This window comes from Panthera leo, chromosome B2, assembly GCF_018350215.1.
Source record: "Panthera leo isolate Ple1 chromosome B2, P.leo_Ple1_pat1.1, whole genome shotgun sequence".
Taxonomy (NCBI): Eukaryota; Metazoa; Chordata; class Mammalia; order Carnivora; family Felidae; genus Panthera; species Panthera leo.
In genome coordinates this window covers 99,931,432-99,945,663 of record NC_056683.1, presented here as the reverse complement: position 1 = coordinate 99,945,663, position 14,232 = coordinate 99,931,432, and the positions used below count along the sequence as shown (strand labels likewise).

Genomic DNA, 14,232 nt, shown 5'->3' with positions numbered 1-14,232 from the left:
ATCTTAACACCCAAATCCAATCCCTCTCCAGACACCTTGTCTAGGGCTAGGGCGCTGCAGTAGCACCGAGGTCCAGGGCAGTGAGGACATTCCTCCGCAGTTACTTAGCTGGGTGGTGGAAACAAAAATGCACCCCAATTGGTCAGCCAGTGGCCTTTTCTAGTCAATGAAGGAGGTTTCTGTTTTAAGAAATAAAGTGACTTCTCAGCTGTTGATTCACTGCCCACAGGGAGATTTTCTCGGCAGAGGCTTCCTAGCCTCCGTAGAAATTTGCATACAACTTCCACTTCCTGCTTCAGAGCTTGTTCGACCGCTTACCTGGGCCTGGAGAGGGAGGAGGGAGGCGGGAGCGACCCAAGGTGGAGTGTGAGAAGGAGAGAGCACGACCACCCCGTCGGCCGGTCTGTCTGTCCGTGGTGGTGCTAAGGTAAGTCGTTCAGAGCTGTCGCCTGCCTGGCCTTACTTTTTAGCTGCTGACCCATTTTCCAAAAGCAGTTTTCGCCTTCACTGAAATGTTCTGCCTTACTTTCCCCCCACCTTCCACTCCCCACCTTTCTAACCTGTTCGTGTAGAGACTGGCTGGGGCTGAGAAAATGACACCTAAGTATCTGGCTGCCAGAAAGTGCTGGTGGTTTAGTATTTCAGACAGGCGAGAGGAGATTAACTCTCTGAGGGGTGGAAAGCGCACACACGGGTGTTTTCTCGGAGCTGTCTGGGAACCATTTGTTTGAGTACTTCGTGTCCCACAAGTTTCGGTTAAGAATCCAGCCTCACTTCTCCAAGGAGGGAGCCAGGGATGGCAAAAATTAAGTCATTGGCTTCCAGCCCTGGGACACGTCAGTGGCAAAGATGGAAGGAAAACTCCCAGTTTTCTCGATCCTTGTTTCATGCAGGGAAAAGATCAACCCCATATTCGTGGGCCAGGAAGTTCAGCTCAGCTCTGCGCTGGCTCCCGGCTGCCTTCCCAGCCCTCTCCCACAGCCCCCCGCCCCTCCGGAGCAACCCAGACGTTTGCTGGCACAGAAAACAAGGAGAGAAATGCTATTACTCTATCTTAGAAGCTCATCAAGTTTCATGTGACTTTCAAGTTCAAGATGGTCTCTTAGAATAGGGCAATTTTAATGGGGGGCGGGGGAGAGACCGAATAAATAATAAAAAAGGACAAGAAACTCCGTTTCAAGTCCTCACTCCATTCCTTGCTGGCTTTGTGGCTTAAGCAATCACTTTGGTTTCCCTAGGACTGGATTTCTTCATCAATAAAATGTGTGTGGGGGGTGAACTAACATGATTTTGTCTAAATTCCCTTCTAACAAAATAAAGCTAGGAAAATGGGAGTCCCCAGAGGGCTAGCCGTAATGGGTGATCTTGGAAGACTTACTTTGTTTACTGACTATTCAAACATATGAATTTTACCTCCTGCTACTAGATGGTTAGTTCCTTGAGAAAAAGGACTTTGTTTCTTAATCCTTTTCTACCCCTTAGCACAAGTATACTATCAAACACCTCATAGGTGCTCAAGCTTTTATCACATAAGCTGCTTTGACTTGTTTCACTCACCTGTTCTGAAAGCACAAGGTAAAAGCCTCAGTCAGGGCCAAAGGCTGGGGGAAGCTGGGCAGCCACATGGCTCTGCGGGAGGCTGCCGGGAATTTAGGCGTATTTATTGGCTCTAGTTACATAAAACGGGGTTTCTTAAATTAGTTCATGTCCCATTTGGGTTGCTCAGGAAGAACTGTCCTATGCACTTGCCCACAGATTCATGGCAGGCCAGAGAACTGGCAGAGCAGCCTGGCTCCAGAAGGTTGCATTACTGACTTAGCTGGAGCTGAAAACCACTCCTGGGCTAGACCAATAATCACTGCATGTGGGGCCTAAATTTAATGGGAGGTGAAAGGAAGCTATGAAGTACATCCTAATAGCATGTAAGGGTGATGGCTATGATTGGACACATTAGATGGCAGACACAGGATCCTTAACCTTTTCCAAACCACTACTTTATTATTGTTGTTATTTCTTTGGGCAATTATTTTTTGTCACTACCGTTCCAACAGGCCCTGGCTGATGGGGATGGGCTGACTCAGTGCTTTCAGTATTGCTAAACTGTTTCTGTGGAAAGGCCCTGGTGTAGTCATTGTCACGTTCTTAGATGGCCCTCTCTATGACCCCCGGGATGAGAGGGCAGGAATTTCAAGATGTTTCACCTGTGATGAATTACTGATTCTAATTTCGAAGGGTGAAGCACCATTATCTGAAATGAGGCTAACTGCTCTCAGCCGCCAGCCCTGCTTTTACCCAGAAAGACCACCCGTAGCCATTCTTAATCTGGTGTTACAGCTCCAAGTCATTTTATTTTTTAATTTTTTTTTTTAACGTTTATTTGTGAGACAGAGCATGAACGGGGGAGGGGCAGAGAGAGAGAGGGAGACACAGAATCGGAAGCAGGCTCCAGGCTCCGAGCCGTCAGCCCAGAGCCCGACGTGGGGCTCGAACTCGCGGACCGCGAGATCGTGACCCGAGCTGAAGTCGGACGCTTAACCGACTGAGCCACCCGGGTGCCCCTCCAAGTCATTTTTTGATGGCAGTCATGAAACAGTGTGGTGCCTCTGCTCACTGTGTGTGGTGGGCTGACTAGGGAGTGCAGTCAGGGTACTGAACCAGCATGGATGCACCATCATCCTAACTCAGGGATACTGACTCTTGGAGGGTGCAAAGATAGAAAGTGTTGAAGCTTGTTTCTCTCGGGGTTAAGGAGTTAGTGACTTTCAAACGCTCTGAAAATACAAGGTAGTTTGATTTGCAGGCATTCTTTAACAGGCATTCAGAAAGATAGATTATGTGGGTAGTTTGTCTAAATGAAATCTGTTCTACCCTGCACAGAATCGAAATCTCAGAAATACCCTGAATCCAACCATTTTTCTGCAGCAGGAAGTTTTAGATTAGCCCATAAAAATATGTAACAATTGCAGGCAACTGTTTGGGGGTGGGGGGGGTGGGCAAGGGCACAGATGAGGCACATTAAACTTTATATTCCTTTCAGATCCAATGAAATGACCCCTGATGTTTGACCACATTTCCTTATCAAAACAATCCTGCCAGCCTTTCGTGAGAAAGCATCTGAGGATTGGAATCAAGAAGCTCTCCCCTTGGGCCTCTCCCGTTTCTTCTAAGTGCGTTGTCACCAAGATATTTTTAGTTCATGAAACCCCAGCTGTCCCTTCTCCCCCCGACATTCTTTGCGTCTCTTCACCAGCAGGCCTCTACTAGCCCACATGTACTTCGATGCCTGGCCGCTCGTGTTTCTCTGTGCGTGCGTGCGTGCATGCATCTAGACCTTCCCAGAGGCCGCAAGTTGTATCCTGGCCGAGGAGGTGGGGGGGCCTTTCATGTACCGGCTGAACCGGAGAGTTGTGCCAGTTTGGGTTGGCTCCCTGACCAGGCAGCCGAGGTGGAGCGATTTGGGAGTGATGGAACTGACTGCCGCCCCCAGCCTGCGTGTCCCCATTCCTTCCACCCTGAACACCGAGGCTGGCTGGGATCTTGGCAGGTCCCTCAGCGATGAGAAAAACTTGGCTCTTTTCTGCCTCGTTGTTTTCCTGCCCTGGGGTCCCAGTGTTTTTCCTTCTTCCCATCCCAGGGTCACTAGATCTCCCTGGCATCTCCGATCTGCCTTCCTCCTCTGTGCTGTCGTCCAGGCTCTTCCTGGCTCACCAGCTTACCTAAAACACTCTCGCCTTTCACTGTATTCATTCCTTTTCTTCCCTTCCAACTGCCCTTTCTCAGATTCAGTAATACATAAAAATCACAAATAAGTCTCTCTCCTACACTAATAAAAGGCAAATTGTTTTAAATGTCCTTCAAGTTTTCCCCTCTTTCCTTGTGTCTCTCCTCTTCCATTCCCCTTTCTTATGTTCTATCCCTTCATCTTCCTCTCCTGATTTTTCCTTTCTGCCCCTTCGTCTTCACTCTAGGGCTTGGACTGAAATTAAGAATCACAGATATGTGCTGAGAGAAACCTTATCCGGAGCAAAACAAACAAAAACCTGGGCTGGTTTGAGGTTGCTCTCCAAATGTTTATCACCAACTAACAACATAGCCGGGTCAGTCCATTCCCACTAGTCCATGGTCTCCTTGCTCAGCGGCTCAGAACAGTTCCAGAGTGAACTTCAAATCAGGTCAGGTCATGCCGTGCTGCCTTGAGCCTGATGTGAGTTGTACCGTGCAGGGGATGAACAAGGGCCAGTAAATGTTCCCTTGTCTCCAGGGCTCACCACTGCTTCCAATCCTCTGGCAAACCAAATGGAAGAACTTCTCTGTCTGGGAAATTCTGCAAGTAAACTTGGACGTATTTATTCACTGGAATTTGAACCGGAGCCAAACAGTTCACTCAAAACCAGCCTCCACTGAGCAAACTGACATTGTGAAAGTTTGCATGCATTTGGGCAGTAAACAAAGAGCATTAATGAGTTTAAAGATTTTTTTTTTTTAATAACATGGCTTTTAGACTTTTAATTTATAAAAAAAAAAAATTACTCTCTGCAGAATGAAGTAAGACCTTGAGAATCTGTAATTGAAAGTATCGGATCCAAATTGGATCTGAGGATCTTTCTAGCTGTAAATGTATATATTTATTACGTTCACCTGAAATATTCATGGTGTGTGCCTCTAGGACTCTTCAAGACTATTGTTGACCCAAAGAATTCTTTAAAAAAAAAAAAAAAATCCACGTGGTTGGTGAACAGCAAGCCTTGATTATTTAGGAGCTGGTAATGTGGTTTATTAATTACTCAGGCTGCTCACTCCTGCCCTTCCTCTGTTTCTTGCTGTCTATTTGTCTTCTTCCAGGGACATAACACCTTCATTAAATCCCATCCGTCCTTGCCTCAGAGGCGTCCCCTGGAAGATATCCCCTCTCTAGATGCATCACCATTTATCATCACCCTTTGTTTGTGCTCTGTCAACCAGTTTTCAATTTATTTTGAATTCAGTTTATGATTAAAATTTAATGAGATCCAATCAAGTGCTTTTCTCAAATCAAGATGCCTCTGCAGTCCTCATCCATGTCCTCTATTGTACTGGAATGAAGGAAAGCCACCACAGGTTTCCCGCCCGGTAATCCTTTATAAAACACAGGTGGCCCGTATCCACGCCTCCTTAGCTTCAAGGTGAAGAGTCTGAAACATATTCATTCCAGAAGCTTCCAGGGGTTACTCAGCTGCTCCAATCCCCTCCCCCGCCCTTCAAAGTCAGGGTTCTTAACCAAGAAACAGATTGTTAAGTGCACGGGTTCTGGTGCTGAACTGCTTGGATTTGAATCCTGTCTGTGCTGCTTGCTGGACATATGACCTTGGGAAAGTCACTTACCTCCCTGTGCCTCAGTTTCCCCATCTGTAAAATGAGGTTGACAATCATACCTACCAAATAAGGTAGCTGTGAGGATGAAATAAGTTAATACATGCAAAGCACTTGGAACAATATTTGACACATAGTAAACATTCAACAAATATTAGCAGTTACTACTAATAAAGGGGAAGGTTTCTTTGTATTTTATCAGTGTAATCTGTATCAGCCATTGGTAAACTATAACCCTCAGGCCAAATGTGACCCATAGTCTGTTTTTGCTACAGCATACTGCTAAAAATGGCTTTTGTATTTTTAAAGTGTTGCTTAAAAACGAATTCTTTAAATAAGCAAGAGTATGAGACAGAGACCATCTGTGGTCCATAAAGCGTGAACTCTTTACTCTCTGGACTTTTACGGAAAAAGTTTGCTCCTGATCTATGTGGTTTAATGGAAAGATCTCGGAGATCTATAGGCTAGATTCAGCTGTGACTTTGGAAGAGCTACTTAATGTATCTCTATCCCTCTGTGAAATAGGAATGGGAAAGTTATAGGACATACCCTGTCTGGCCCAGCTCTTTTTAAGACAAGAGGCCATGCGTATCGAATGTGCCATAAATATATATATCGGTTAAGAAGATATGGTCTTCATTCATTAGGCTCATATAATAACGCTAGCATTCAGGTATAAAACCAGTGAACATAGTCTAGAAGAAAGTTCTAAAGCCAAATCAGTTGTAACAATAATAAAACAGGTTTTTTTGGTTTTTTTTTTAATGTTTATTTCTGAGACAGAAAGAGAGCATGAATCAGGGAGGGGCGGAGAGAAAGGGAGACACAGAATCAGAAGCAGGCTCCAGGCTCTGAGCTGTCAGCACAGAGCCCGACGTGGGGCTCGAACTCACAGACTGAGAGATCATGACCTGAGCTGAAGTCGGACGCTCAACCGACTGAGCCACCCAGGCGCCCCAGGTGTTGTTTTTTGAGAGCTTGATATAGGCCGGGTTCTGCAGTCAGCATTTTATTTACATCTTCTTTTATCCTCACAACATCCCTGTAAGACAAATGTTCTTTCCCCCATTTTACATATTAGAAAAATGAGGCCCGGGGAAGTAAAGTAATTTTCTCAAGGTCTCACATCTAATCATGCAGCTGGCAAAGAAAGAATTAAAACGTGGGGAGTTTGAATGTAGAGCCTGTGCATTTAAATACTACATCCTAGAAATATGTGTTGGTTCAGAGTAAGTCCATCTGGAAAGCAGAAGCCACAGTTCACTGCAAACGTGGACATGAAGTCTCTTCACGTGTGCCCTGAGAGAACTTGTTTTGCACTCAGGCCAGGGCGGTATGTAATGGACATGCAGAAAGGAAGGTTGGGATGAGGGAAGGAAAAGAAGCTTTTTTATGAACTGTGAGATCAGAAAAATCGTGTTTTGAAGCCTTAATAGGCTCTGTTTCAAGAAACTAAGAATTTAAGGCAGGATGTGCTGGAGAAGAAAAAAGTTGCCGGGAACAGATACCAGCAAAGAGTTGGAGGCAGCTCCAGGGGATTGACTAAGAGCTGTGTGCAGGAAAAGGGAGGAGGGGGTGGGAAATTCTGTGAATGGGACACCAGGGAGCCTTGTCACATGGGATGTTGGAACCGCTGCCATCTGGGTAAGAGCTTATCTGCAAAATCAGGCTACTCAAGGTAGAGTGGATATGCTAAGAGAAAGGTTTCAGGCCAGAGGAGGCAGAAAAGAAGCCAAAGACGAGACTTGGACAGAGAAAAACCGCCCGATTTGAAGAAAGTTGCAGTCAGAATCAAGGGCTAGAACCACAGCTCACTGTCCAAAGGGCAATGAGATCCAAGAGAAGGGAAGTTAGCGTCTTTTGGGTCAACTCAGTGAATCAGAACCAGACTCCCGTGCATGATTGCTTCAGCCTAGCTGCGTGTACTCCAGACTAGCCCTCTGTTCCTGGCTGGTGCCCACCCATTCCTGCCCCCGGGGGGGGGGGGGGGGGCAAATGTTTTCACCCTCAGCGGAATGGTCTTTTGTCTTTTCAGAGACACGCCTCCCCTTCCTTCACGTTGGTTCTTAATCTTTGTGAACAGCAGGACCACTCTGAAGCTCTCCCTTTTCTCCTATCTTTTAAGTAGATATATAAGGTATAAAATGCTCCGGAAAGCAAGCGTCCCTCCTGTTCCCGTTCCCCAGCCATCCAGTTCCCTTTCCAGAGGCGACCGTTGTTCCAAATTTCTGACGAGATGGCATGTGCATACACAACCTCAGATCGTACAAAGGGTAGCATGCTCTGCACACTGTCCTCCTCTTTACTTTTCCTAACTTCACAAATAAATCTTGGACATCGTTCCACATCAGTCCCCAGAGCACTTCCTCTGTCTTTTTAAAAAAGACACAGAGCAGTCGTTGTTTGGCCGGACCACAGTTTTTAAAAATCAGAACCTTTCTGCACATGTGGGTTGTTTCTAGTCTTTGCTATTACAAACAAGGCTGCATCGCCTATCTTCAGAGCCTCTTCATTTCGCAGGGTACACCCGTATCCCTGTAGAGGAAATTCTTAGAAGTGAAATTACTAGGTCAAAGGGCATAAACGTTTAAAATTCTGATAGTTCCTGCCAAATGGCACAGATCACAGAGTACAAGTACAAGAGAATCTGCGTACCTGTGGGACTTAAACAAAGATACACGGGAGCCCTGACCTCACCTCAGAATCTCTAGGTGTGGGGCTTGAGCACCTGTGTTCTGAGCCTCAAAAAGAGATTCTGAGCCAGAAGACTCCCTTGAGTTGAGTTCTCTCACCCGCTAGCCTCTCCCTTTCCCCAGGAATTTGCCCCGAGGCCAGGTAGACTTGACCATTATCCTCCTGGCTGACCGGCTGACCGGTCCCAGCTTCCCCCAGGCTTGCTGAGTTGGACAGGATGTCCACGAGCATCTGTCCGGGGCATTGCCACTCAGGCTTGCAGGGTCCTGGCTGGCAGCTCTTCTGTCCCTCTGGGGAGTCAGAGCCTTCTTCTCTAGAACAGTGGTAGGACACAGAGGTTTTTCCATTTCACTCCAAGTGCCACCCCCTGTTGGGGACTGGAGCACAGGCCATGTAACCATGTGGATATCATGTGAGAAGCCCTGGAATAAAACAGGGAAAGATGGAAATATTAGCCGTGGGAGATATTGAATGATTATTTTTAATGTGTAGCATGTTTACAATATTGACATTAAAGACCAAAAACGAAACTGCCATTTCCCACTAATCTGCCCATGACCCTCTGATGCGGCATTTGCGTGTAGTTGTTCTCAGTGACACCATTGTGTCTCAGGGTTTGTTTTGCCAGTTCTGGCAGGGATCTAGGGCTGGGAGGGACCCACGTGGTAGCTGGGAGGCATGCCCACCCTCCACTGTTTCCGGGCAAAGCCTGATGATGCATGAACAGACCAGCTCCCTATCTGGAACAGAATACCAGATGTTCCCTTTACACTAGATGGTAGAAACACCTGTATTCTGCAAGCGAGGTTCACGGTCAACTCTGCCCACGGATGGGACCTCGTAGGCATGGCCCAGACTCACCTTGGGGCCTGACACTTAGTGAGCCCTTAATAAATATTTGAGAAGAAGCAAGGATGTAAGGGGAAGGGTCCCCAAGTGGGGTAACTTTAAGAACTGAGTACTTGGCCCACCCAATATTCCTTGCTACCCACCATGGTGCCTGATGTTCTCACTGTCAGTGATCCTTCCAGCCACACAGATCTGTACTCTTTCCAAAAACAGGCATCCATCACTTATTCAGTCCACAAATATTTATGTGCCAGGAACAGCTCTAGATGGTGAGAAGATAGCCATGAGCCCAACAGTCAAAAATCACATCCTCATGAAGTTTAAATTCTGGGGGAGGAGAGAAACAATAAACAAGGAATGTATTAGGTATTTGCAGTTATAACACACATTTTGTAGTATGTAAGATGTGATAACTACTGGAAAGGATGGTGAAGCAGGGAAGAGAGACAGGGAGTGAGAAGGGCAAGTAAACACTTGAGAAGGAGACCTGAAGGAGAAAGGAAGCAAGCCCTGCAGACATGTAGAGAAAGAGTGTTCAGAGAAGAAAGAACAGCAAGTGCAAAGGCCCTGAGATAGGGCTTTTGATTTCCTCTATTAGTTTTCTCTCTTGTTCTGGATCACAGGCAACATGAGGGCAGGAATAATGCTTTTTAAGGCTTTAGAAATACTTTTGATTACCATTCACTGTATACCCTTTTGTACTCTTGAACTTTGTATCACTTGTAAGTATTACTTGTTATTAAAAAAAGGGTTTCATTCAGCCCATGCCTCAGAAGGAGGTTATAGAGCACAGAGTTGGACACATAGTAGGTTCAGTAATCATTTGCTCTTTGAATATTTGATAGTGACACGTTTAAAACACCAAGGGTTGTTTTGCCTTTTATGGTTTACTAATCCCATAGCTTTCCCCAGAGGCCATTTATTGCCGGCTGATCCTTACTACCATCCAAGGGGTAGTTTTAGTTTAATTTCAGAGCAGTTTTAATTGTAGAATTCCCACCATAAGATAGACCTCAGGTTTCCAGTTATGTGAGATGACCACGCTTGTCACTTTTTTTTATTGGCTTCTTCCAAGCCCCTGGAAGGTTTGGAATTTGCAATTTTTAGGGAAATACTTGTAAGGTACTCACATTTTTTTTTTTTTTTTTAGTTTATTGTTTGGAGGAGTTGGGGAGGGACAGAGGGAAAGGTAAAGGCGGGAGAGAATCTCAAGCAGGCTCTATGCCCAGCGTGGAGCCAACACGGGGCTCGATCCCCCAACCCTGGAATCATGACCTGAGCTGAAATCAAGAATAGGATGCTTAACTGACTGAGCCATCTAGCCATACCCCTCCCCTCCCCCCCGCCATTAAGGCATTCACATTTAAAAACCCAGGGAGAGGGGTGCCTGGGTGTCTCAGTCAGTTAAGTGTCTGACTTGGGCTCAGGTGATGATCTCGCAGTTCATGAGTTCGAACCCCACATCGGGCTCTATGCTGACAGCTCAGAGTCTGGAGCCTGCTTCGGATTCTGTGTTTCTCTCTCTGACCTTCCCCCACTCATGATCTGTCTCTCTCTGTTTCCCTGTCTCTCACTCAAAAAATAAATAAACGTTAAAACAATTTTTTTCCAAACCCAGGGAGAATGTAAACTGTGGCACCGGAATCACGTAACAAGAAACCGTTGACAGAGTGCAGGCCTTTTGCTAGCTCCCTCACTCGGGGCACCTCCTTGCCCTTCCACTCAGCTGTGGGCCCACAGACGCTTGCAGGAGGTTACACAACACTCAGCCACCCCCTCAGAAAATACCTTTGTTTCCTGACCAGCCGAAGAGCATGTTGTGTGGCATATCCAATTTCACAGCTGTAGAAAAAGTGTAAGAAAGAGAGAAAAAACAATGGTGAGCACTCAAAAATAATTAATAGCTGAGATATTTGTGTTTGGGGTAGGTTCCTGTTCGTTTTTACAAGGTCTAATCGAGGTAGGTGATGAGGTCTCTTTTCTGCAGAGGCCAGAGGCCAGGGGCACGCACCGCCCAGCCGGCTGCCAGGAAGAGGGGGGTCAGCCAGCTGGGAGAAGGGGAAATGAGGCAGGGAGGGAGAGAGGGCCGGCCAGGAATTAGACACTAAAAGAGTTTTCTTCCGGGCCAGAAAACAGCACAAAGGTTGTTTGCAGCACATGGGTACGTTTGTTACCAAGTGAGGCTAAGGAGAAGTGTTGGAGTTCACCTGGCAGGGGGTGGGGAGGCAAATAGAAGTTTCTGTCTACGGGCACTGAAGATAAATTTGGTAGGAAATTGCCGGCCCCACCTCTGCTCAGAGGGGAGCACCTTAAAACGGGTGCTCTCAGGTTCCCATTGGGACGGATACAGGGCTCAAGAGAAGGGGAGTTCATATTCTTCAAAACTTGGCTTAGAGGGACAATTGACGTACATCACGATCTGGGGCACAGCACGCCCTCAGTAAATGTATATGGCTGAAATTCTACAGGAACCCCAAATAGGCATTTAAAAATCCACCAGCAGCAGCACCACCTGTATCCTCTGTATGATATTTGAGGTATACTGTGTAAAAGGCCTTCACAGAACAGACCTCTGGGATGTTTTTTTTTTTCGTGGTCTCCCTACCACTACACCTGCTCTGGAACTTTCTGCAGGCCGTCAGTCACTCCCGTACTCTTTTTCCCTGCCTGCCTCCTGCCTTCCGCTGGAGCTTGGGTGTCCTGGGACGTCATCTCAAGCAAACAAATGATAAGGGGAGGCTAATTTTCTCTTTTATTCTATCATGTTGATTACGAGTTCTATTTTTACAGGTAAAACCAATATTACTCGGACTGTAGGCTAAAGGCTAGTTTAGCAAGCCTTGCTAGTTCAGCCAGTTCATCACAAACCAGATGGCCACGGCTACCTTGACTGTAAGCATAGTGCCAGAGGGAATTAAGTCCAGAAAACAATCTATAGTTGTTAAGTGGGAAATGTCACTATGACCTTTTCTCCGTGCTTTTTAACTCACACTTTCTTTTTTTGTTGTTTTTTTTTAATTTTTTTTTTTTGATTAAAAATGAGGCAACATTTTTAAAGTTTATAAGGTGGACACTGTCTCCCCACTGCATCCTCAGAGGCATCCTCAAAGGCAGACCAATCAATGTCTTGTGTATCCTTCACACACACACACACACACACACACACACAGCAGCCCACATTATAATTTCCCTCCTCCATACTTAGCTGTTGATATTCATCTGTCTTCCCATTGTGCTGTCTACTGCATGACGGTCCCGTCACATTCTTTGAATCGCCTTCCATGTAAAAGTATCTTAATAAGCACTAGAGCCTTTGCCTAGAGGATGAGTGAACAACTTTATGTGACTGGGGCTTTGAAACACGTTGGTGTCACACTGCTATTAACTGAAACCACATCTCGAACGAGGTCTCTTAAGGCCATAAAGTAGGGGCTCCAAGAGATGATCTGTCTTCTAAGGCTGTGGCATGTTTTCTCTTGTTCCAGAAACTAGGATGAACCGAAGCATTCCTGTGGAGGTTGATGAATCAGAACCATACCCAAGTCACTTACTGAAACCAATCCCAGGCTGTTCCCGGGAAGAGGCATCCGAACCACCTGCTCCAAATCTAAGGAACATGGCACCCAACGGCTTGTCTGCGCCCCAAACCCCTCACTGTTCCTCAGGAGACTTTTCTCAGGCTCATCCACCCCTGAAACTTTCCAATCACCTGCGGCCTGTGTCCCAGCATGTCACCTGCCTGCGCACTAAAATCCTGGAGGAGAGCGAAGACAGCTTCTGGAGGAGACACCCGGACCCAGGCAAAGATTTTCCCTCGGGTTCCTCTGCAGCCTGCCAGCACGAGCCTGAGTCTGTGGTTGGAGCCCTCCCCCTGGAGCATCAGTTTTCATTTATGGAAAAACGGAATCAATGGCTAGAATCTCAGCTTTCAGCAGCTTCTCCTGACACTGGCCATGACTCAGAGAAATCAGACCAAAGTTTACCTAATGCCTCAGCAGACTCCTCGGGCAGTAACCAAGAGACGGTGCAACAGCCCTGGCCCCACAGGAACCGAGCAGCTCCAGATCTGCCTACAATAGACACGGGGTATGATTCCCAGCCCCAGGATGTCCTGGGCATCAGGCAGCTGGAAAGGCCCCTGCCCCTCACCTCTGTGTGTTACCCCCAGGACCTCCCCAGACCTCTCAGGTCCAGGGAGTTCCCTCAGTTTGAACCTCAGAGGTACCCAGCGTGTGTACAGATGCTGCCTCCCAGCCCTCATGCTCAGTGGAACTGTCATTACCATTGTCCTGGAGGTCCCCATCACCAGGTGCCATGTAAGTGAACTTCACCTCCTGTGGACATTCCGGGCTGGGTAACTAAGTAAACAAGGCCTTGTGTCAATGCCTCACATCTCTAGACCAGCACAGATAGGTCAGAATGCAGGGAAGGCATTCTGCTTCCCAGAATAGGGGCTTTCCAGAAGAATGCTTCATCTTAGCCCAAAGCCTGTCCCACTTGGAACCTCCTTCTCTATAAAACTTTAAGGAGAAAATGGATCCTTCTGTCTCAGTTTAATTGAAACCTGCCTACAGGCAGGGAGATGACCCAAATGACTTCTAGAGTATATTTTTGTTGTCTTCATTCTTGGGCATCCAGGTTCTTCCCAGCTGCTTCTCCATCTTAGTTTTGGCAAAGAAAGAGGCCTTCAGTCAAAAATGTCGGAATGTTATTGAAACTCTGGATTCATGCCATCACATGAAGACTGAGTTGCTCTTATGATGCTGTTACTTAAACCCCATTGGAGACTTGAGCCACCCACCTCTACTCTAACCCTGGCCACCCCCAAGGACCGCAGTCCCCTGAAACCTGTCTAACTCCTTTATACCTCCAAGCATTTGCCCTTGCTCTTCTCTATCCAGGATGTTCGGCCCCTTCGTGCACATTTGACCCAGTTCTATACCTCTTTTTTCAAACAGCTTTACAGATCTAATCAACATACTGTAAAGTTCACCCTTTACCCACTTAGGTGTACAATTCAATGAATTGTAGTATATTCACAGAGTTATACAACCATCACCTTGTAAGACTTAGCTCCAGGGTCCCTCTGGAAAACTCCCCAGATCAATCCTTTCTTCAGGCTGTCCGTTTCCTTGTGCTCTGCCTGTCAGAACACCTAATATCAGTATGCATCTACTCATGGACTCGTCTACCTCTCCCTCCAGCACAACAGCAAAGGTATATCTTTAATCCATAATTTTCCAGCGTTTAGCATAGTGGCCAGCATACGCTAGGCTCTGAGGAAATTATTTCTGAATGAGCGGATGAGTGAGTAATGTGTATCAGTGCAGTAAGTGTCTC

At 46.6% G+C, this 14,232-nt stretch overlaps 1 protein-coding gene across 1 annotated transcript in view; it reads left to right on the top strand.

Annotated features, from left to right (window-relative positions):
- The first annotated feature begins 259 nt into the window (after positions 1-259).
- The window catches only part of TRAF3IP2 (TRAF3 interacting protein 2), a 44,081-nt gene continuing 30,108 nt past the window's right edge, over positions 260-14,232 (top strand). Inside the window, exons 1-2 of the mRNA XM_042939610.1 lie at positions 260-427; positions 12,378-13,208. Coding sequence (XP_042795544.1) covers positions 12,386-13,208 — 823 coding nt within the window. The 5' untranslated portion in view covers positions 260-427; positions 12,378-12,385. The remainder of the gene's footprint in view (positions 428-12,377; positions 13,209-14,232) is intronic.